Source organism: Leptosomus discolor, chromosome 1 (assembly GCF_034619465.1).
Source record: "Leptosomus discolor isolate bLepDis1 chromosome 1, bLepDis1.hap2, whole genome shotgun sequence".
Classification (NCBI taxonomy): Eukaryota; Metazoa; Chordata; class Aves; order Leptosomiformes; family Leptosomidae; genus Leptosomus; species Leptosomus discolor.
In genome coordinates, this window is record NC_141391.1 from 75,472,007 (window position 1) to 75,493,344 (window position 21,338).

The window sequence follows — 21,338 nt, forward strand, 5'->3', positions numbered from 1 at the left end:
GCACAGTGGCCTTGGGAAAAGACCAGGATCCAGCCAGGCAGTGCCCCAGAAACCCAGAGGAGTGGCTCGGAGAGGCATAAACCTGTACTTTGTGTTGTGGTTGGTAGCGCTGGCTGAGCTGTTGACTTGAACTGTAGCATCAAAAGCTCAGAGCAGGCTTCACACCTGCCCAGGCGTAAGGTTTCGCAGTACAGCTGACGCCAAAAAGGGTGTCACCCCCTTCCTTAGCAACCATTTCTGGCCAATTGGTCTTGCTTCCTCCTCTTTGCTGTCCCTGGGGCCCCGAGCTGGGTGAGCTTTCCTCTGCTGGGTGAGCACTCCTCTGCTACTTTTCTGGGGCTTCTCCTCTCTTCTTCCTCTTCTGCTCCTACAGCAGGAGCACCATCCTTTATTTTACATAAAACAGCTCTAAAGATTTGTAAGTGGGTACATATTGGGTGTAGGTGGCCAGGAGCTGACAGCAGTGGGCTGCAGGGGTGGCCTCTGTAAGGAGAGACTAGGGGCTGCCTGTGCTGGACACAGATGGTTCCAGCCAGCTCCAACAGACCCACCAAAGGGCACGGCTGAGCCCCTCAGTGACACCGGTGGCACCTCTGGGAAAGCATATTTAGGGAAGGGCAAAAACGCTATGGAGCAGTGTGAGAGAGAGGAGCGAGAGGAAAAAGTGAGAAGCAGCAGCATGAACACCAAGGTCAGAGAAGAAAGCAGGGATGGAGGTCCTGCGGGTGCTGGAGCAAGGATTCCCCCACAGCCCGTGGGGAGGACCTCAGTGGAGCAGATATCCACACTGTGGCCCGCGGAAGGACCCACACTGGAACAAAGCGTGAGCAGGAAGAAGCAGCAGAGAGGAGCTGTTATGGACTGACTGCAGCCCCCATTCCCCAACTCCTCTGCACTGCTTGGAGGGAGGGGGTGGTGGGAAGGTAGAGGAGTTGGAAATGGAGGGGTGAGGTTGATCCAGGGAAAGTGGTAGGGTGAGGGAAAGGTATTGTTTTCATTTAGACTTTTGTTTCTCACCATCAAACTCTATTTTCAATTGGCAAAGAATTTAATTTTCCCAAAGTCAAGCCTGTTTTGCCTGTAACTGGTAAGTGATCTCCCTGTCTTTATTTTGACCCATGAGCTTTTCCATCTTTTCTCCCCATGTCCCATTGAGGAGGGGCAGTGAGTGAGTAGCTGGAGGGGCAGCTGGCCAAGGTCAACCCACCACTGGGTAACAAAGCATCAGAGACAATGCTGAAGTCTTTCCCTTCTACTCCCAGGAATCAAATCTGCAAAATCTTGGGGAAAATGTCTTTGAATGGATGGACGGTCTGATAAAGATTGTGATTTTTTTTTTCTCTGGTGGAAAAAAACCCCAAACAACAAACCACAACCCACACAGAAAGCTCGACTATTCGCAAAGGAAGGTACAAAGAAGTAGGACGCTGTGGGTTCTCATGTTGCTAGTTGCTGCTGGTGCTCTGAAACGCAAGAAGCCAAGGAAGCTGGGTCTTCTGGTGCAGCTCTCTGGGAAGTTGTGCTGGTTTTATCTGGGATAGAGTTAATTTTCTTATGTTAGCTAGCATGGGGCTATGTTTTGGATTTGTGCTGAAAACAGCGCTGATAACATAGGAGTGTTTTCGCTATCGCTGAGCAGGGCTCGCACAGAGTCAAGGCCTTTTCTGCTTCTCACCCCACCCCACCAGCGAGGAGACTTGGGGGTGCACAAGGAGCTGGGAGGAGACACAGCTGGGACAGCTGACCCCAACTGACCGGAGGGATGTCCCCTATCATATGACATTGTGCTCAGCTGGGGGAAGAAGGAACGGGGGGGACATTTGGAGTGACGGTGTTTGTCTTCCCAAGTCACCGTTACGCACGATGGAGCCCTGCTGTCCTGGAGATGGCTGAACCCCTGCCTGCTGATGGGGAGTGGTGAATGGATTCCTCATTGTGCTTTGCTGGCATGTGCGGCTGTTGCTTTACCCATTAAAGTGTCTTTCTCTCAACCCACGTGTTTTCTCACTTTTACCCTTCTGATCCCCCCCCCCAACCCCAACCCCAACCCCATCCCTCTGTGGGGTAGTGAGCGAGCGGCTGCGTGGGGCTGAGCTGCCGGCTGGGGTTAAACCACGGCAGAAGTGTGAGCGAGGCGACGATAGCTGCGGTGTCACACATCCAGACCCGCCACCCAACGCCGTTGCCTACAACGCGGGCTGAAGGGACAGAGGACGGCTTGGCGTAGGCTCCGTGCGTTTGTACTTGCGCGCCGCGCCTGACATTTTGCCTCACGCTCCCACAGCTGAGCCCGCTCAGGCCTCCAGGTGGGACGCGGGTTCCCGCAGGCCGCCCCCGTCTCACCCCGTCGGGGTCGCCGGTTCATCGGTGGTTACCGTGCCCTCCCACCCGCTGCGGAGGGGTCGCCCCCGGCGCTGGGGCCCGCTCCTGCGGGACGGGCGTGGGGTCACCCTCCCCGGGGACGGAAGGCGAGCGATGCCACCGCGTTTTCCCGCTTCCCCCCGGCCCCCTCAGCCCTGGGGGTGCGCTGCCTCCACCCTCCCTCCTCCGGCTGGGCCTCTCCCCCTGTCAGAGACGGGCCCCCTCCCGCCCGCGGACGATTGGAGAGGGACGGGACGGGACGGAACGGAGGGGGGGGGGGGGGAGGGAAGTGTCGCGGTCGCTACGGGAGACGGGGGGAAACCGGAAGCGGGCGGGGCGGGGCGGCGAGGCGCTGCGCTGGCGCGCGCTCCCAGCGGGCCGGCCGGGCGGGCGGCGGCGGCGCCATGGGCTGCTTCTTCTCCCGCCGCAGGAAGCCGGCCCAGGGCGGCCAGCAGCAGCAGCAGCAGCAGCAGCAGGCGGCAGCCGGCGAGGAGAAGGCGCCGCAGTACAGCTGGGACCAGCGAGCCAAGGTACCGCCGTGGCCGCTGTCCCCCGGCCGCGGGCAGCCGCTTGCCGGGACGGGCTGGGCTGGGGCCGGGCGGAGGGTATCGGCTGTCTTTGGCGCGAACCCTGGGGTTTGCGGGGCTGTAGCCGTGGAAGGGCCCCCGCTGGTCACGGAGGTGCCCCGGCAGGGAGCTCACCTCCTCCGGTACCTCGGCCCGTGCAGTTCTCGCTGGATCCCGTGGCCGCCGCCGGTGCGAGCATGAGCCCCGGGTGGGGCTGTAGCCCGGCGGGGGTCTGCTGCGGCTTCGGGGTGGGCCAGCAGCCTCCGGGCGGGCGGTGGCCCTCGCTCGGGCGGGCTGCGGCTGTCACCGCGGGTGGTGACCGGGGGTCTGCCTGCCCCGGGGTGGCCGGTGCAGCTCGGAGCCCCGTGGGTGCGCGGCGCGCCCCAGCGAGCCGAGGAGAAGGCGGTCGGTGGGAGCTCGCCTCCCCGCACCTCGAATTTCAGTGGAGGCGTAAAACTTGGGTCTCCTCGCCTGGCTGTCAATGGTATTTGTTCTTCCTGCTTGGCTGTTTGGGTGGTTGGGGTTTTTTTGTTTGTTTAGGTTGTGGTTTTGCGTGGGTTTTGGTTTGGTTTTTTGTTCTTGTTCTTTTTTTTTTTTTTTTTTTTTTTGAAAAGCTGGAGGAACTAGTCTTAGCCTATCAGTCCCTGAAGTGACAGATGAACACAAATCCTTCCCAGTGCTGTTTCCTGACCTGTTGAAGGCAATCGTGAAGTCTCCCGCAGGAAAGCACCTAAGTGCTGGATTAAGTGTATTTTTACCCCACCCTCGCTTCAGGTTTCACTTCCTAAATATATCATGACATCATAGCCCTGCTAGGGCTACCCTCTCCAGCCACCTTTGGGTGAGGGAAGGAGAAAAGGGGGCAGGCCATAGACTTAATTGATGTGGTTTTAACAAACAAAATCCCCAAACCTTTAGGCCATATTATACAATTATAGAAAAGAAAATGCGTGAACTTATTTGAATGCTTAGCTTGCTTGTTTTTTAAACTTGGCCTGGTGCTCTAGCATGTCCCTTAAATCTTCTGAGTAGATTAAGACAAGCTCAGATGGAGATGAGCAAGACAGCGTGTGCGTGGCCTGGAGGAATCAGTTCCTTGAGGATAAAGATGTTTGATCTGTGTTGGGCTTGTTGCTTTGACTTGCTAGTGGATATTTGCAGTGCAGTGTTGGAGAGAGCCTGTTACTTGTATGAAGGCTGTTCTCACAGGGAGAGGGCTGTATCAAACCCGTATTTTAGAGTAGCGGAACAAACCTTAGCTGTGTGGAAAAGTAAATTACTAAATGAGTGTTTGAAATTGTATTATTTAATTTTAGAGCAAATCATCAGCTAAAGCTCAACTACTATGAGACTTTTTACCCAATCTGCTTATGTGGTGCTAACTTCTAAAACTAAAAGGAGGAAAGTCAGGGCGTAGAAACACTTGATTCGGAGAACAGCCAGCCTTGTTGCTAAGGAGATGACTGTTGTTAACATGCTGCAAGTAGGTTCCAGCTGACAGACGAGGCTATTACAGCACCAACAGTCTGTGTCTGTGGAGGAAAAAAAAAGCCTGTAATGTATTGCATGTACAGCAACTTCCTCCTTTTCTGTAAAAGACTCTTTGAAACCAGAAGAATCGGTCAGTTTGGGCTGGGCTACTGAACTGTGGAAGCTGTCAAATTAGCTGCTAAATTTTGTACTGTACGGCTCAAGGACAGCTATTTAATGCTTAAGCCCATTTCTCTTGCTCTTTGCAGCCTTATCTTTCATTGGGCTTTTGGGTGTACACTTGGTACATTAAACCAGGAAAGCAGTACTGAGACACGTGTCTTAGGTGAAGGAATACTGAGCACTTAGTGCGCTAAACTTGTTGATCCTGCTTTATATGAAGTGATACTAAGTCAGTGTTAATGTAGTACCTTCAAGTATTGTCTCTGATACATTATCCTGTTGTCTGTTTCTTTCTCATTTCTGATGCATCACGTACTTACTCCTTTCACAATTTGTGTTTGTACACAAAGTTAGATTGAAATCAGTCGGAAAACTTGTGGCATCAAGACTCCTTTTGTTCATCAAATGCATTCAATTGTATTCAGAACCCAGAAAACCTCAACTCTGTCAAAAGATGTGCTAGTGGTCTTTTGGTGTTCATTTCCTTTCAATTATGTGTCGTTGGGGGTACATTTCTAATTTTAGGCTCTCCTACTCGGTGATGCAGTTCTGGTTATACAGTGCAGTTCTGCAAACGGGTTTGGCAGTTGTCTGCAGTTCTTGTAAGCTGTCCTCTGTACGTTCTTACAGGTGCTCAGGCACTCCAGCTGTCTTCCTGTAAACTAATGTCATGCTGACACTCTCACTGATGCAGAGGCATGGAGGCATACTAGTGTGCACGCTTGTCTGATCAGGGATGTGAAGAGAGGTGACTGCTAGCTGACAGCTGTGCTGGAAGAAGCTCTAAACCTGAGGAGTTCCTCCAGCAAAACTTTCTTCTGCTTCTGAAGGACAGCATCGCTAGTGTAGTCTGTTTTAATTGCGTTCTGATGGCAAAAGATTATTAATGTTGGTACTGTCTGCTAGTGTAGATCTAGCCAAAGAGTAATATGATGCTATCCTGGTGACCATGTAACTCTTGTACAGTAGTCCCAAAAGTAGACCATGTGGTAGAAAACTCTAAATGCAAGATATAAATTATAAGATGCTGATAGTTGAAATTAAAGAAAGTATAAAAATTTGAGGGGCCTCTTCAGATTTCTGTGTGACCTTGTTTAAGCAAGGACAGAAGTCTGTGTGTTTAAGGTATGCAAAAATTGATCAAATTTAGATTGCATCATAAGTCTGCTGGGATCTCTCTAATGCTTGCTGACCCTTGGGTTCAGCGAACTGTGTGAAGATCACTTATGATGCAGTAGAAGAATCAAAGGATTAGTTTATCTTGAAAACAGAAGGGGCAAGGATGAGTATTCAATTTCTTGCTGCTCTGGGATTCTCAGTCTAGGAGAAAAAGTGGAGCGCGGTTTATTACAGAGCCTGTTATTACAGTATCCTGGGGGTGTTGATATCATTGATGTCATGAGAGTCCCCTTCTGACCAAGCGTGGCAGAGGAACTTGGTGGTGTTCGGCCCTCCTCAGCCGCCTTCAGCTAGGTTTCCACCTGGAACGTAAGCTTGTATTTCTGCTCCCAGTCTCCCCTTTCCTTTCCTGCCTTACTACCTTCTGTGTGACTAACGTTGTTTACATGCGTCACCAAGTGATAACTACAGCAGTGACTGGATGTGGGTACATATAGACAGGAACTGGGGTTTAGTGTCTTGCGGTGGCTGTGCGCTGTGACCTTCTCTGCAGGAGAAGAAACGCAAAAAGCTGCATGGTCTTTTTTGCTGTTGCCTCGTGTTCAGGGAAGTAGGATTAGATTAATTATGATTGCAATGGCATTTAAAGCTTAGAGGGACTTTCCTTCCCAGATAATTTTTTCTTTTAGAAGGAACAAGTAAGGTTTTGTTTTATGTCAGTTGACTTGCAACTTAACTGCTTTAGTCGATAGGAAGCATGCAGCTATCATTGCTGTATCAGGCTATGATGGCTCTCTTCAAACAGTTTAAAAAAGCTCAGAGGTTTAATGTTCTATGTAAATCATAGATAGTCTTTTGTTAGTTACCATACATTTGAGGATGAATGTTCTGCTAGAATGTTCTGAGTTGTCGTGGGCGCCTTCAGCTATTTAGATCTTGTTTAGGTAGTTGCTTTGAATTATATTTTGGAATATAAATAAAACAACTTTTTTTTTTCTCTAACTAAACAATGAACTATTTTGTCCTTAAATCCAATGCGTCTCCCTTACGCTTCCCAGTGCGCTAGAAGAGCTGCTGCTGTATTTTTCAAAATGTAGTCTGTCAACTGAGAAACAGTCAGCAGGTTCGTATTAAACAATATTTCCAGTTAAGTCAGGTACAGACATCCTTTCTTTTTCCTCTTCTCCTATCTGCAGGATAGGTTTGCTGCTCAGAAAGTATGAGAATGACCATTTTATGCTATTATGGGTACTCTGGAAGAGGGGGAAGATTACGAAGAGTAGAATGAAATGTGCGTTCAGACTGTTGTATTGGCCACATTTGAGATCGAGGTGTGCAGGAAATGCTCCAAGATGAAAAACTGTATGCTAGTGACGGGAACCTGCACATACTGTCCCTCTTCCCACCTTTTCTTGTTGCATAAAAGTCTAGAAATATGCCAGAGGTGAGTAACTTCTACAAATAGTCTTCAGAGAATGTTGCAACTCAGTACTTAAGGGCACAAAACCCATGCAAGTATGAATATGCAGAAATGTCTAGGCCTGGGAATGCACTTTTGTTGCTTATTTCCTTTCTGTTAATTCCCCTACTGACAAAAATAGCACATAAAGCCTCTTAAGATAGTGTGCCTACCCTGTAGCTGCAGCTTTTAATGTCACTGGGTCAGCAGCCAACTCTTTTATGTTGTCAACTTTATGTAAGTCCATAGCTCAATTGCCTTCTGTTGTGATTCAGAGACAGGGAATGATTTTTTGAGAATGATGTTTGAAAGAGAAGACCTTAGTGTAAGTGGTTTAGAAAGACTTTACAAATTATTGTTTGCCCAGCAGGCTAGATGCAGGTAACTAGGGGAGAACCATAATCCATTAAGAACATCAGTACTTTCTTGTGTTTGTGGTGGCATATCGTTGCTGACTAAAACTCCTTTCCGGATGGACCTGGTGGAAAAAGTCTTGTTAAGACGTGAACTCATACCAGAAAGAGTTTAGAAAGCTGTTGGTGATTCTAGGCACAGTGACCACTAAAAACTGTGAGGGTCTAGTACTTCCAAGTCGTCTTCCAAATGGGAGCTGCCTAGTCTTGGTGCCAATAAACTGGATGAAGAGATGTACGTCATCTGCAGCCTTCATGTGTGGCCTCTGACCTTCTTGCAAGATAAGCGTTTGCAGGAAGGAAAGCTGCCTAACACACCTGCACACTGTTGCAGCAGAACTTCCTAGAGTTCAAAGCAACTATGACAAACTTTTGTTTGCCTTCGCTTCTCTCCTTTCTTTGCTCTTTAAAATCCCCGCTCCTTACAATTTGTCCTCCAGTCCTTTGTAAGAAACTTATCACCAATATCATCGCTGATAAGCAGAGATGAGACTGCTGTACCTCTGTTGAGGGGAAGGAGTATTGCGTAAGCAGGGATTACTTTTTTGTCATCTTATCTGGTTATTTTAAGTCACACTATGGAGTAATTCTTGAACCTGTGCTTAGCACTTCTGTTAGAAGGTTTCAGCTTTTGAGCTGTGCCCCATATCTATTAATGCAGGACTCTTATCTACTCCAAAACCTCTTTAAATTCATCTGAAAGCATTAAAAGTTGCCTCTCTATATTCTGTCATCATTGGACTTATACCAGCCTGGGGGGAAAAAAGGCATTTAAAAGTGTATTAAGAGATGGGGAGTAAAGCGTCTGTCTGGGTGAGGTGGATGGATTTGGGCAAAAGTTTTACAGCAGAAGTTACACCAGATGAACAGTCAGAGAAATCTACATAGTTCTGGTTATGGTTGTATGAGGCTGCAGATGTTGCCTTCTGTTGATTTTGGTTTTCCTAGCCTGCTTTTTTGCTATGTTTCTGAGACAGAGCTTAGGAAGCAGTTAGTGCTGACTGTCAGGGGAAGGAAGGTGGACGCAGTGATTCAGTGTTAACCTGTTGATGATAGCTGCAGACTTCAAAGACTGTGAGCATGAAACTCTGTGATAAGCATGTTAACAGCTCCTGGATGCATCCTCAAAATTGTTGGCAAAGAGTTCTGCCTTCACTCTCTTTTCTCTGACACGTTTCTTTTACCCAGGGGAAGTGAAACATTCAGATCTGCTACAGTCTCTTGGGTTGTCCCTCCTTGCCAGGACAATAACCCAGTGAGGGGAGAGAGTTTTTTAAATCTATTTTGTTCAGTCCCTCCAGTCTGTATGGCAGTGTTAGTCAATAAATACTCTTGGGCTTTAAAAGGGAAACTGGGAAGCAAAATTAAAGGAAATTGGCTAACTCTCTAGTGTGGTGAATGAACTGAGAATAAGTGTTGTGTCAGGGCAGAACTCTTGATTCATGTCAGGGAAATAAAATTGAGCTTCTGAATCTGGTAATAAGCTGACTTTTTTTTTTTTTAAAATTGTCAAACTCAACTACTACTGTCTCTCAAGCGCTCTCGTTTGAAACTGTCTGTAAGCTGTGGATTAGTTGACTAACCAGTGTTTTTATCTGGGCCTAAATAAAATTGCAAGGTGAAGTTGAAGTTTCACAGTTTGCTGTAAAGGCTGCCATGTAGGACGAGCTAGTGCAGCTTCAGAGACTTTTTAGAACAGAGCAATTTAGAGGGACATGCTTAGGTGCTAACTTTCCGGAACTTACAGCTCACTTTGAAACTCTGAACTTCCCCTTCCTAAGAGAAGTAGCTGTTCCTCTGTACCCTGTTTTGAAGGCAGTAAGCCTGCCTCCTAAGGTTGTTGAAAAACCCCAACGACCTTATATATACATAAATGTTCTAGGAGAAGCATGGGAAGAATGTGTCCAAAAGCAATTTTGATACTTATATTCTCAAGTATGAGAGAATATGAGTATAAATCTCTTGTAATGTTACGTATTTAATCCATATATATGAGACTCAAGAGTTTAGGGGGTTTGAACCCTAATCGTACTGTGTGGCTGAGTCTCCATGCTGTGTCCCTTATCATTTGAGCCTCCTAATTTTATTTGTGACTCTTCCAAGTAACTTTCCTGGTTGTGTACTAGTAGTATTAAATATGATTGAAGGGAGATTTCTGGGAAGCCATCTTCATTGTCTCAATCTCCATTTTATTTGCTAGATTCATCAGCTGCAAACCTTCTTTCCTGTCCAGCGGTCAGATATGTTGTATATGAAGGAGGACATTTTATGGGTTGGTAGAGACTTTTAGCTTCCATTAGCTGTTCCGGACAAAAGCTACCTAGGCTGAGCTGGTTTAGTGAACGTCTGGCACTAGCCCATCCTGGTTTATGCCTTTTTCTGGTCTCTGAATCTCATGCGAATATTTGAAATACTGGGGAGGAGGAGGATTTTCTTACAAAATGGACAATACAGAAACTGTTGTAATGCATTAACACTGATTACAGTGCAGCAAACTTTAGGGCCCTTGGGCCGATTAATCAAAGAGCAGGTTTGTGAAGTGGTCTTGTGTTAGACTAGTTCGGGTACTTGTATGCTTCTAAGTGCTATTTTAATAAGCTTTCACAAGAGGGCAGAGTAGAATTTGTTCTGGGAATTGTAGTTGTCTTGAGACTTACATATATCTAGAAATGAGCCAGCTCAAATTCCTTCGGTGTTATGACAGCATGGGCTGTATTATCCATGCTGTCCACCTGTATTGCATACAGTCCTGGGTGCTGCACCCCAACAGAGAGTCCCAGGGAAAGCCACAGCCTGTCTCAGTTGTCCCTCCCCAGCTGGGGGGGATGCTGGAGCGTGGAGGGGGAGAGGTCTGTAAATGTGCCCCCTGCACTGCACCACCACTGCCGGCGTTTCCTTGTTGGTTGTAGCTAAAACAATCACGTAGCTGTTGTTAGCACAAGAATCTTGTAGTTGTTAGCACAAGATAACGCTGTGGCGCAGATAAGCGAGCTCTTTGTAGGTTGCAAACATAAGAAAGGTGATACTGCTTGCAAGCAGCAAGGTTTCCTTGCAGCATGTTGAGGTGTGGTAAAATATGACCAAGAAAGCCACTTGAAAAGGAAATACTGAGTGTCTCTAGCTTTATCAATGTATAAGTATGTTGGCCAATTCATTTATTACAGTTGTTACGATAATACCCAGGACCGTCATCCTTGTTGAAACAGCTTAGAGTCTAGAGAGAAAACTAGCTCCCCCACCCCTTTTCTTCATTAGAGGACAAACTGAGTTAGTTTATTTTTTTTTCTGAAGCATCTCAGAAGTGTAGTTTCAATTCTTTGGTGTACCTCAATACTGTGCATTCCAGTAGTTTAGCTAAAAGAGTGGCTTCTGATCTTTCATCACTTGTTGAAGAGTTTTCTAGCACGTTATCCTGTACAATTCTGTGCTACCTTGATTAATGCAAGTCAGTTGACATTTGGCATTATAATATTCTCTGTATGCAAAGACTTTCATGTTTGGTGTTTTTTTTTTTTCCTTCTTCCTTCAGATTGACCCCAAAGACTACACTTTTTCTGGACTTAAAGACAAAACTGTGGGTCGACTGCCTGGAAAAGTAGCAGGGCAACAATTTGTCATTCAGGACTGTGAGAACTGTAGTATCTACATATTTGACCATTCTGCCACAATCACTATTGATGACTGTGTGAACTGCCAAATCTTTTTAGGACCGATAAAAGGCAGCGTGTTTTTCCGTGACTGCAAAGATTGTAAGTGCGTAGTGGCCTGCCAACAGTTTCGCACTCGGGACTGCAGAAAGTTGGAGGTATTCTTGTGCTGTGCCACTCAGCCCATCATTGAGTCCTCCACAGGTATGAAATTTGGATGTTTCCAGTACTATTATCCTGAGCTTGCTTTGCAATTTAAAGATGCTGGGCTGAGTATCTTCAATAACACGTGGAGCAACATCCATGACTTTACCCCTGTGTCAGGAGAAAATAACTGGGGCCTTCTGCCTGAGGATGCGGTTGTCCAAGATTATGTTCCTCTGCCCAGCTCTGAGGAGCTGAAAGCTGTCAGAATTTCTACTGATGCTGTAAAGAGCATAATACCAGTAACTCGAGGGCGGAGACAGAAAAGCAGTGATGAATCGTGTTTGGCCGTGTTTTTCGCTGGTGACTACACAACTGCGAATGCCAGGAAGTTAATTGATGAGGTAAGTGACCTTTGTCTTGGTTCAGTTTTTTGAATTTGTAGTTCAACTTTCCTCTGGACGGCCTCTGCTGCTCCCTGAAGGGAGAGTACAGAGGCTCTGCATGTCTACTAACCATACTGATCAACTGCGCTGTTTAAAACCTTAAAGCAAGGTAAGAAACTGGAGCTCCTCTGATCAGACAGTTGTTCTACAGCTGACATCCTGTGACTGGTGCACCTGTCCTCAATAGTTCCAGCGTACTTTTCCATCATGGCAAACTAAAGCTATGTTCTGAAGAACATGCGTAGTTGATTTGATGAACTTGGCCAAATGTAGAGTGATTGGCAATGCTGGTGAAAGGGATATAGCCAATCGATTTTTTAGCTTGTTGCCCCGAAAGTCACAGCTAACAAAACAGTCTGTCCTGAAAGTTTTTCCGGTACTAACAGCGACTTTAAAAACAAAACAAAACAAAAAAAAAAACCAAAAAAAACATGTTAAATTGTAGCCTGCCCTGCCACCCAGTATTGGAATTTTTTTCTGGAAGAGGGAGTGAGTATTTACATGGCTGGTCAGCTGCCTTCGATTACTTAGCTGGTGCTGTCTTTTGGGTTTGTGTTTTTGTTTGGGTTTTTTTTCACGTGAGGCAGCAACTCCCAAATTTGTCTGAATCCGGGCTTTCCTGGGGCTGAGATGTGGGAGTGGCTGGCCACTTTTAGTACCCTGGAGTGCCAGGGGTGACAGAGCAGAGCCGGTAACCACAAGCTACAGCTTCTGAGAGACACACCTGCAAAAGCTGCTGATCCCAGTGTTGTACGATCAACAAAACCAATGGACCTCTTTCCCTTGGATTTTTAACTGTAAGGAAAGAAAGCTGTAGGGTATTTCTATGCCTTCCCACTGCCTAGTTTGATTATTATGGAACTTAGTTACTAATAGCTGCTTGGGTCAAGGGAGATGCTGATACTTACAGGTTTTTTTTCTTCTGAAGAAGGAAGAGCAACAGTAAAAAGGACAATAGATTTGCTCTCCTGTGTTAGTTGTTCTTCAGAAATTAGAGTTAAGAAGACACTAAAAGACGAGTTAGATTCTGTGGAAATCTTACTGCTCTGTAGAGTAATGGATGTTTTGGAAGTACATATACAGTGGCTCCTTCTCCACATGCTTTTAGTTTTGTATTAGATTTGAAATAAAAAGCTGTGTGTGTTCGAAAGTTTGTAACTATTTTTCCAAAATGGAAAACTTCAGCCGTGGATAGACGAGAGTTTGAGCTAATGCTTGACTGAACTATTGCAGACTAATGAGAACTAACTGCTTGACTCCAGATGCTGAATGCTTTTCACTCCCATTAGTTTCAGCTTGTGAGGGATTGTGGAGAAAAGAACACAACCCTGGGCCATAATATAAAACAAAAGCATCCACATTTACTCCTCTAGGTGCGTTAGGGCAGAGGAGAAAATCTGGATGAATGGAATGAAAATAAACAGAAATGTAGAAAAAGTAAATGGTCTTTGAAAAGAGCAAAAAGGGTCCCTTTGCTCTGTGGCTTAATGTATATGGTGAAAATGTGTCTATTCCAGTGTAACCTGGATACTCGAGCTGAACTCTCTGCCTTAGAAGCGTTTTTAACGTGAATTCTTTCTTTGTTAACAGATGACTGGTAAAGGCTTTCAGCTAGTACAGACTAAAGAAGTCTCAATGAAGGCAGAGGATGCTCACAGAGTTTTCCAGCAGCGTGCATCAGAATTCATTCCACTGCTTGAAAAAGGTGAGTTTGTGTTGTTTTCTTTCCCTTCTTGATAGAGAAATCTAGCTGTCACTAGAGAGTTCTGGAGAGGAAAGAGGAATGAAGGAGAAATTTGTGTTTCAAGCCCATAGTATAAAGCCAGTTGAGATTAGTTTTGGAAGCCTCAATGAGGCCCTAAACCAGCCAAAACTTCTGAAGGCACAAGGAATGACTATTACACATGTATTTTGTGGCTCTGCCCCCTCTCTAGTGGTCCAGCCGCATAGCTCAGGAGCGATGGCACATGCAGATCTGTCTGAGGTGGTCAAAACAAGCTCATGCTTTTAGACTGTTTCTGACTTACCACCATTGCTGCTCAACCACCTAGATGTTCAGTATTTCTGTATACGTATTTAAGGAAATCGGTATAGATGTGTGTAAAGCAGGCAGGTGTTAAATTCCTGTTTATAACTGGTGTGCTGTCAGTGTATTTCAAAAGCCTTTTTATTGATCTGACTGTAATTGGTCTTTGTCTCTTCCTGCAGAATTACTGACATCTTGCCATCTGTTCTGTGCTAAAGCTTAATACACGCTCCCAAACTTAGTAGCAACGTGCAGGGTTTTTTTCGTAGTAACATAACAGGTCTGTGATACTCATTGCAAGAATAGGACAAAAGTTATTGTACTTATCAGATGACAGTCTAGTTTAAGGGCTATTTTGCACCCGTGTGGGAAGAAGTACCATGTTCAGAATGAAACCAGAGAAAGGGGATTTGCAAATAGTGGGTGAGAACAGGTCTAAAAATCAGGCAGTCTGCTATCTTGAGACTGAGGCAAAAATGCCTGAATGACTCAGTCCTACTCCAGATGTCTGTGAAATGGCTCACTATTTGAGCAATAGAATCTGACTCACTTCCATGATGCCCTGCGCTCCTTAGCATTTTTGTGCCGTTGCTGCCTTGCAAGAAGTAGAACTGGAATCCTGCCAGAATCTCTGCAAAAATGAGCATGGAATCGCAGATATTTCCTTCTCTGATAACACTGTACTTTGCAGCTATGGTTAAGTGTTTTTAATTCTTTATCCTGCATTATGGCTGCTCAAGCGAAAACCATAAAACGCTGCTTGCAAGCTTCACAATTCCCTATGGGTTGAGAAATCTACTGTTTCAATGCCAAGCTTAAAAGTAGTATTGATTCTAGATGAAACTGTCTTCTAGGTCCAGTAGTTGCTTTGGAGTTCAGTGGAGATGGTGCTGTGGAAGGATGTCAAAGCACTATAAATGATGTTTTTAGCGGGACCAAGGTAAGTTGGTGTATTGCTTTATTGGCAAACAATGTTATAGAATGTCTAGGGTACTACATGGTCAAGCTGTAGTGTTGATGTACTGCACGATCTTCAGGTTTCTGAACAGTAAAGTCTGAATATCCTAATTTTTGTTGGTGTTTCGGGGGTTTTTTGGTACTCAAAACTCAAGTTGCTTGTCAGAGACAAGAAAAATTGCCCTAGGAAAGTGTACTAAATCCCCACATCCATTGAAAAATAGAAGATTTCCACTTAAAACTGTTATTTCACATAACAGTAAAATCAAGTTCCATAAATATGCCAGCTTGTTTTACTGTAGCTTCCTTACACCACACCCCCTCCTTGCTTGCTGTCCCTATTTCTCTGAATGGCAATGGTTTTGAGAAAGTTTCTGGAAGCAATTAGAGCACTCCTGATAAAGGGAGAGTGACAAACACTTTGCTTTCAAGCAGCTGTTCAAAGAAGGCTAGAATGTCTTTGAGACATAATGTCCATACGGCTCCTTGCTGTCTTTCAGTTCCTTTCAAAAGAGTTACTCGTAACTAAACTGCCTGGTTTCTGGAAAAACAGTTGTCTTGTAATAAGTCATCTCGAATGCAGCTAATGTTTGCGTTTTTCACGTTTGCTCTTGCACCAGCAAAAACCTCACATGTAGGGGGCCTTAATTTCACTCTCTGAATCTGGAGAGTACTAGAACTACAGTCTGGGCAGTGTTGTGATATGACTGATTCTTCTTGTCACTGGAAAGTCAGCACTGCAAATTTTACCATTAAAATGGCCTTTTTAAGCAGAAGCTTACAGTGGCTTTTTTTAGTGCGGTTAGCATTTTTTTTTTTTTTAAGCAGAACAAAGCTGGTACTGGGTAGGTAGTTCACTGAGTCTTCTCGATCTTTTTCTCTGTTCAGAGACTGAAGTGATAATAGTTATTAGAACAAATAATTTTGTATTTTTGTTACTAAAATGACTGGTATCTGTTGTTATAACACTATGAACACCCTGATCTGAGATGCATCCAGAAACCTCAGACTGTGCACTTCATGTTGTGAAGCAAGCGTTGTTCTTGGAGGTGATCTGTAGTGTTCAGGTTCAGTTCCAAATGTGAATTACTGCATCTGGGTTGAAACTTCTGGGTACAGCCTGGTCCGTAGTAAAATCTAGCTCACTTATTAAATACTTGATGCACTGAATTAAGAAGCAAAACTTTGGGCTTCCTGAGAAATATATATCTTTATTTAGATAAAATGTAACTCCAAAACTTATGACAAACACTGGGTTTGTGCATGGATCACTAGATAATTGAATATCATGAGTATACCTTTTTTTAAGAAAATTTATTTCTTTCTTGGGACATAATTTAGAAGCAATTTAGGGAGTAACGAACATCAGACCTATTACTAGCAGAAGATTCAGGAATGCTGTATAAGGTGGTTTCACATCACTGTTGGATGCCCTTATGTTTGAAAGTTGTTATAGTGCTCAGAAAGAATTACAGGTATCCTTGCTCAAGAAAGAGTGACAAAAGCTCTTAGGAAGACACATATCCTGTAAGACTTTGCAGGAGATTAATCTGCTTTTAAGCAGGTGGCTGAATTTGCGTTCGAAAACCACAGTTAAAGATTAAGTACTGCATCCAGCTCTGGGGCCCTCAGCATAAGGATGTGGACCTGCTGGAGCAGGTCCAGAGGAGGGCCATGAAGATGATCAGGGGGCTGGAGCACCTCCCCTGTGAGGACAGGCTGAGAGCTGGGGTTGTTCAGCCTGGAGAAGAGAAGGCTCCTGGGAGACCTTCTAGTGGCCTTCAAGTACTTAAAGGGGGCCTGTAGGAAAGGTGGGGAGGGACTCTTGATCAGGGAGTGTGAGGATAGGGCGAGGGGTAACGGTTTCAAGCTGAAGGAGGGGAGATTTAGATTAGATATTAGGAAGAAGCTCTTCACTATGAGGGTGGTGAGACACTGGCACAGGCTGCCCAGAGCAGCTGTGGCTGCCCCCTCCCTGGCAGTGTTCCAGGCCAGGCTGGATGGGGCTTTGGGCAACCTGGTCTGGTGGAAGGTGTCCCTGCCCATGGCAGGAGGGTTGGAACTAGGTGGTCTGTAAGATCCCTCCCAACCCAAACCATTCTGTGATTAAATTAATCTGTTAATAACCTTAATTTCACCAGATTTTTGTTTCTGAAGTAAGTCTGATAAACAACTCCAGATATTCTAGTAAGGATAGGCACGTTCTTCAGCAATAGCAGAATTTTTTAAGCTGTTTTGGTAGAAACAACTTGTTACGAGGAGAGCTCTGCACTGTGGACGTAAGCAGACTTCCTATTTGTATGGACTAGGTACGTCTGCACTCTTTACCTCTGACATTCTTTCTGTTGTGACCTTCTGCACTTTTTTGGGCATGCTTTCTAGTATTGTTCTCCGTGTCATCACTTATAAAATACTGTGCAGAATGTAAATTGTAATATCCCGGTAGGGAAGGATGCTGAAAGAAGGTATTCAACTGTTGTGACCGTGGTACCAATCGCTGTCGCACCAAATAACGGCCAAATAACTAGTAGATGTTCTCAAGTCCCTTCAAACGGAAGTCTGCCATGCATCCAAGCAACAGTCTAGGAAACTACTTGTTTTGTGATGATATAATCTTTTTTTTTTAAAATCGGAAATTTACTGGACAACAGGATATTCGTCGTAAAACTTACCAATTCAAGGGACTATCATAGTTCACATTCACATGGTATTTTTGCTGAAGCAGGAAAGTGGTGACTGTAGGAGCATAGGCATCTGCAATAACCCATTCCTGTCGACACAGTGCAGTTCAAAGTAGCTGAGTTGCCTGTGCCAACACTCACACAGTGATGATTTCCTCTTGAGATACAGAAAATGTAAGATAGTAAGAACTCAATTTAGGTTTTTGATGGAGGCTGTCACTTACATGTTGGGATTTCCAACAGCCACACGCTATCTGTTACACTGAACTATTTAGGTGTTGCCTGAAGCACTTCTAGTTGATTTGCTGGAAGCTTTCAAAGATGACTGTCCTGCAGCTTGGATTTTCACATGTGCTGATCAATTTTGCAAAATGAAAATGTAATTGAAGTTCCTTAAGAAGCAAGTGTTTTGAGGGGAATGTAGTTCAAGGGAGTCTTTCTTACAAACTCTGTCTTTCTGTTAAAGGAAAGCTTAATGGTAGTCTAAGGGTTTTGTCTGTTTTTCCCCTCTGTCCTGGACAGAGTATGACTTTACCAAGCAGAACACATCTAAATGGACACTGGCTGAAGCTGTGAACCCTGAATAATTAAGCCCAAACCTTTTAATTCCCATCAGTAGAAGGCTAGGGTTACTGCATGTATGGTGTCTGCTAGGAACAGGGGATGGTAACAAAGGGTCCACCAGGGCTGAGAGAATTCTAGGATTATTCTATTGCACAGTGGAAACCAATTGAGTTTTGCCTCTTATGAAATGCGAAAATAAAAATAACCGTTTGTCACGGGTTGAGGCTGGGCTGGCCACTAGCAAATGACAGATTAACCTCTCTATTAACCTCTCTCCCTTCCCCCAGAAGTGGAAGGGAGAAAGACTGACAGGTTGGAAAAGAAAACTAAAACTGCTTTGATGAAACAATAACAGTAAAAGAAAAGATAATAAAAATAAGAAAATAATGAAATATATACAAAACCAATACCGAACCCACCCTGATGATGATTCATCACCAATGAGGCTGCAGGGCTGGCACTGGGGCAGTCCCAGGCTGGACTCGGCATCAGACAGGAACTGGATGCAGGGGCTGGACTCAGGCACTGGATTCAGGGATGCATGAATTGGGATTGATGACAGAAGAATGGACAGAGTCCTCCTTGGATGTTGGCTGTTGAAGAGAGCTTGACTCTTGTGATCCCTCAGCTTTATACTGAATATGACGTATATGGGATGGAATACCCTGTTGGCCAGGTTTGGGTCACCTGTCCGGTTCGCTCCTTCCTGCAGGTCCAACCTTTTTCGTGCTTGTGACCCTTTTCATTCCCAGCACCCCACATGGGGCACAAGATTTAGCAGTGACCTTGGTCGCTGTAAGAACAAGTATAAGCAAGGGCCTCTCTGCATAACATTGCTTGGTACGAACTATAAACATCAAGCGTTATCGCTGCTAGAGGCAGTCACTGTCTGGAAAAACACGCTGTTGATTTCAGAAAGTGCTGTTACTTAGAAGAGACTTAACTGAAAAGTAAAATCACTAAAACAGAATTAGTTCTGTGTTAGCCCAAACCAGGACACCATTACTGGCTCCGAATGAGCAGAGACTACTTGAACTTCTTTATTAGTGATGTCTAACTATTTTCTTCTTTAATAAAACAGGTTTTTGTATCAGAGAGCAAGGCATCAGCATCTCAAGATGTAGACAATTTCTACAACTTTGCTGACATGCAGATGGGAATGTGAAGTTTGACATGAAGGTGTTCACATACGGTTTGTCTCTGCACTTGGATGTCACTTGACTTGGATATTGCAGTAATATCTGAGAATTTTTGTCATTTGGTTTTGTATTTCTCTTATATCCCTTTTATAAAGCTATTGGTGGTTTTAATACCGTATTACCTGAACTGGAGTAAATGGCATAGCTCCCCATGTGCATTGTGTTTGAAACTTCTATTTCAACTCCAGAAACAATTGAGGTTTTCTACTACCTTTTTACAGTGATTTCTAAACTTCTGTTGACACTTGAATATTTTTTGTCAACATCTAACGCTAATACATGTATGAAAAGTGCAATGCTGATCCAAATTGGATGCAGTAGTAATTGTTATCTTTAGCTCCAACACAATGTTTAGAAAGTGCATTTATGTGAAACTCGCTGTTCAAAACTTTCCCACATGCAAATTTGTCTTCACTGGGGGCCAGGGAGGAAGCTGTAGTCATTGACTTCTTCTGAAAGCCTAGTCTGAAATGAATTCTTCTTATAGTAGGCTTTCAGAAGCCGTGCGTGACTTACAAAATGTACCTCTGGCTTATTCTGCCTCATCATCTTTTTTGAATAAAGTTGTTTGCAGCAGCATTTATGCTGAGAGTTGTCGTAACAGCATTCTGGTGAGTGAGCACTCATCACGCTCTTCTGCTTTGAGGTAAATTCTGAGCGTGACTGCTCTGCTGAAGATGCTCCAAGGTCCACTCAAGGTCTCTGAGGATACAGCTGCCTCCAGTATTCCCAGGTCATGCATGGGATATACATGAGGTTCCCTTGGACTCAGAGCAATAAGTCTCTGGCATGGTGGTTGTTTGCTAGAGGGACCTACAGCAACCAGGAGTCAGAGAAGGGCTCTGATGGCATTAAAAGAGCTCTTCCTCGCTAGACCTCAGGAGAAGGGTTTTACACTCAGTAGTAGTACTGAAAATGTGGCTGTAAAGTACTACACGCTGCTGTAGGGTTTATTTTGGATTAATTCTAAAAACAGACCGAAGAAGTGCTACTAGCATTTTGGGAAATGCATTTGAATAGTGATCAGTTAGCGTGCTTATTGCTATATGGTGCATATTAGAATGCAAATCTATACGGATATTAAATACATGATTGATTTATTTTTGCATATTACATCCTTACTGATTTTTCTGCACAAACTTAAAGCTTATGTCCAGGTTTACAAGCCCTCTGTAATATTTGAACAGATTGTGCGTGCAGATGCCCAAAACCAAATTTCTTAATTAAAGTTGTGGCTTGCCAGTTTATGTAGCCTTTACAATCCATTGAACGGACTGAGGCTGTGTTGAGGTGCTAAAGCAGTAATTTTCTCATTATGGTCATCTGTCAAAAGGGAAGATCTTGTGCCTTTTAGCTGAAAATGAGTCTCAGCTCAGCAGTTTCACAGCTCTGGAGCTCCAAAAGTGGGTGGCTAAAAACACATCTCTCTTTAATTTTTTAGAATTAGCACATGAAAGAATCTGTTCTCCCGGAATTCATAATTCTGTCATGCCCAAGAGATGTTCTGAGCTGTCATTTTGTTGCTACTAGGCAAGTGCTTGCCCTTGGTTTAAACTATGTATCAAGAATATGTCCTTAGGACCTCTTGTTAAAGTTATGCGTAGATTAAATAAGGAAGAATATCTCCCGAAGTCACTAAACGTTGATGTACTGAAGGTAAGAAAAATGTCACTTCTGTGAAATGCTCTTATTTGACAAAGTGAAATAAAATCAAACTGCCACCAGAATCTGACTAGTGGTGGAAATTACCACTTATTTGCACTTCGCCAGACAGAATTTCTTTTTATATGTGTGAGGAGAGGCTGTGAAAACAGCTAAAAATCTTAGATCAGTCTCCAGAGTGCTGGTGCAACTCATCAGTGAACATTTGCAGGAATTATTCTAGACACGTACAGTAAATGTATTTTTTTCTGGTATGGACAGTACCTTAAAATTGTGTAATGTGCTTCAGAACTGTCATTGTGTAATTTAGCTAAGCAGTGCATATATCGGACAATCTTGGTCCCTAAACTTTTACATATAATATTTCCAAACTTGTACGCTGACACATGATTATATGTATGTTTACAGTTTATTTTTTGTATCATCAACCCGCTCTGGAAA

General features: G+C 44.5%; 1 protein-coding gene across 1 annotated transcript; it reads left to right on the forward strand.

The window, feature by feature from the left end:
* Positions 1 to 2,765: 2,765 nt before the first annotated feature.
* RP2 (RP2 activator of ARL3 GTPase) lies at positions 2,766 to 19,672 on the forward strand. The gene is made up of 5 exons (XM_086482219.1): positions 2,766 to 2,891; positions 11,101 to 11,766; positions 13,399 to 13,513; positions 14,689 to 14,774; positions 19,118 to 19,672. Exons 1-5 carry the CDS (start codon positions 2,766 to 2,768, stop codon positions 19,199 to 19,201), a joined length of 1,077 nt encoding a protein of 358 aa, XP_086338345.1. The 3' UTR covers positions 19,202 to 19,672.
* Positions 19,673 to 21,338: the final 1,666 nt, after the last annotated feature.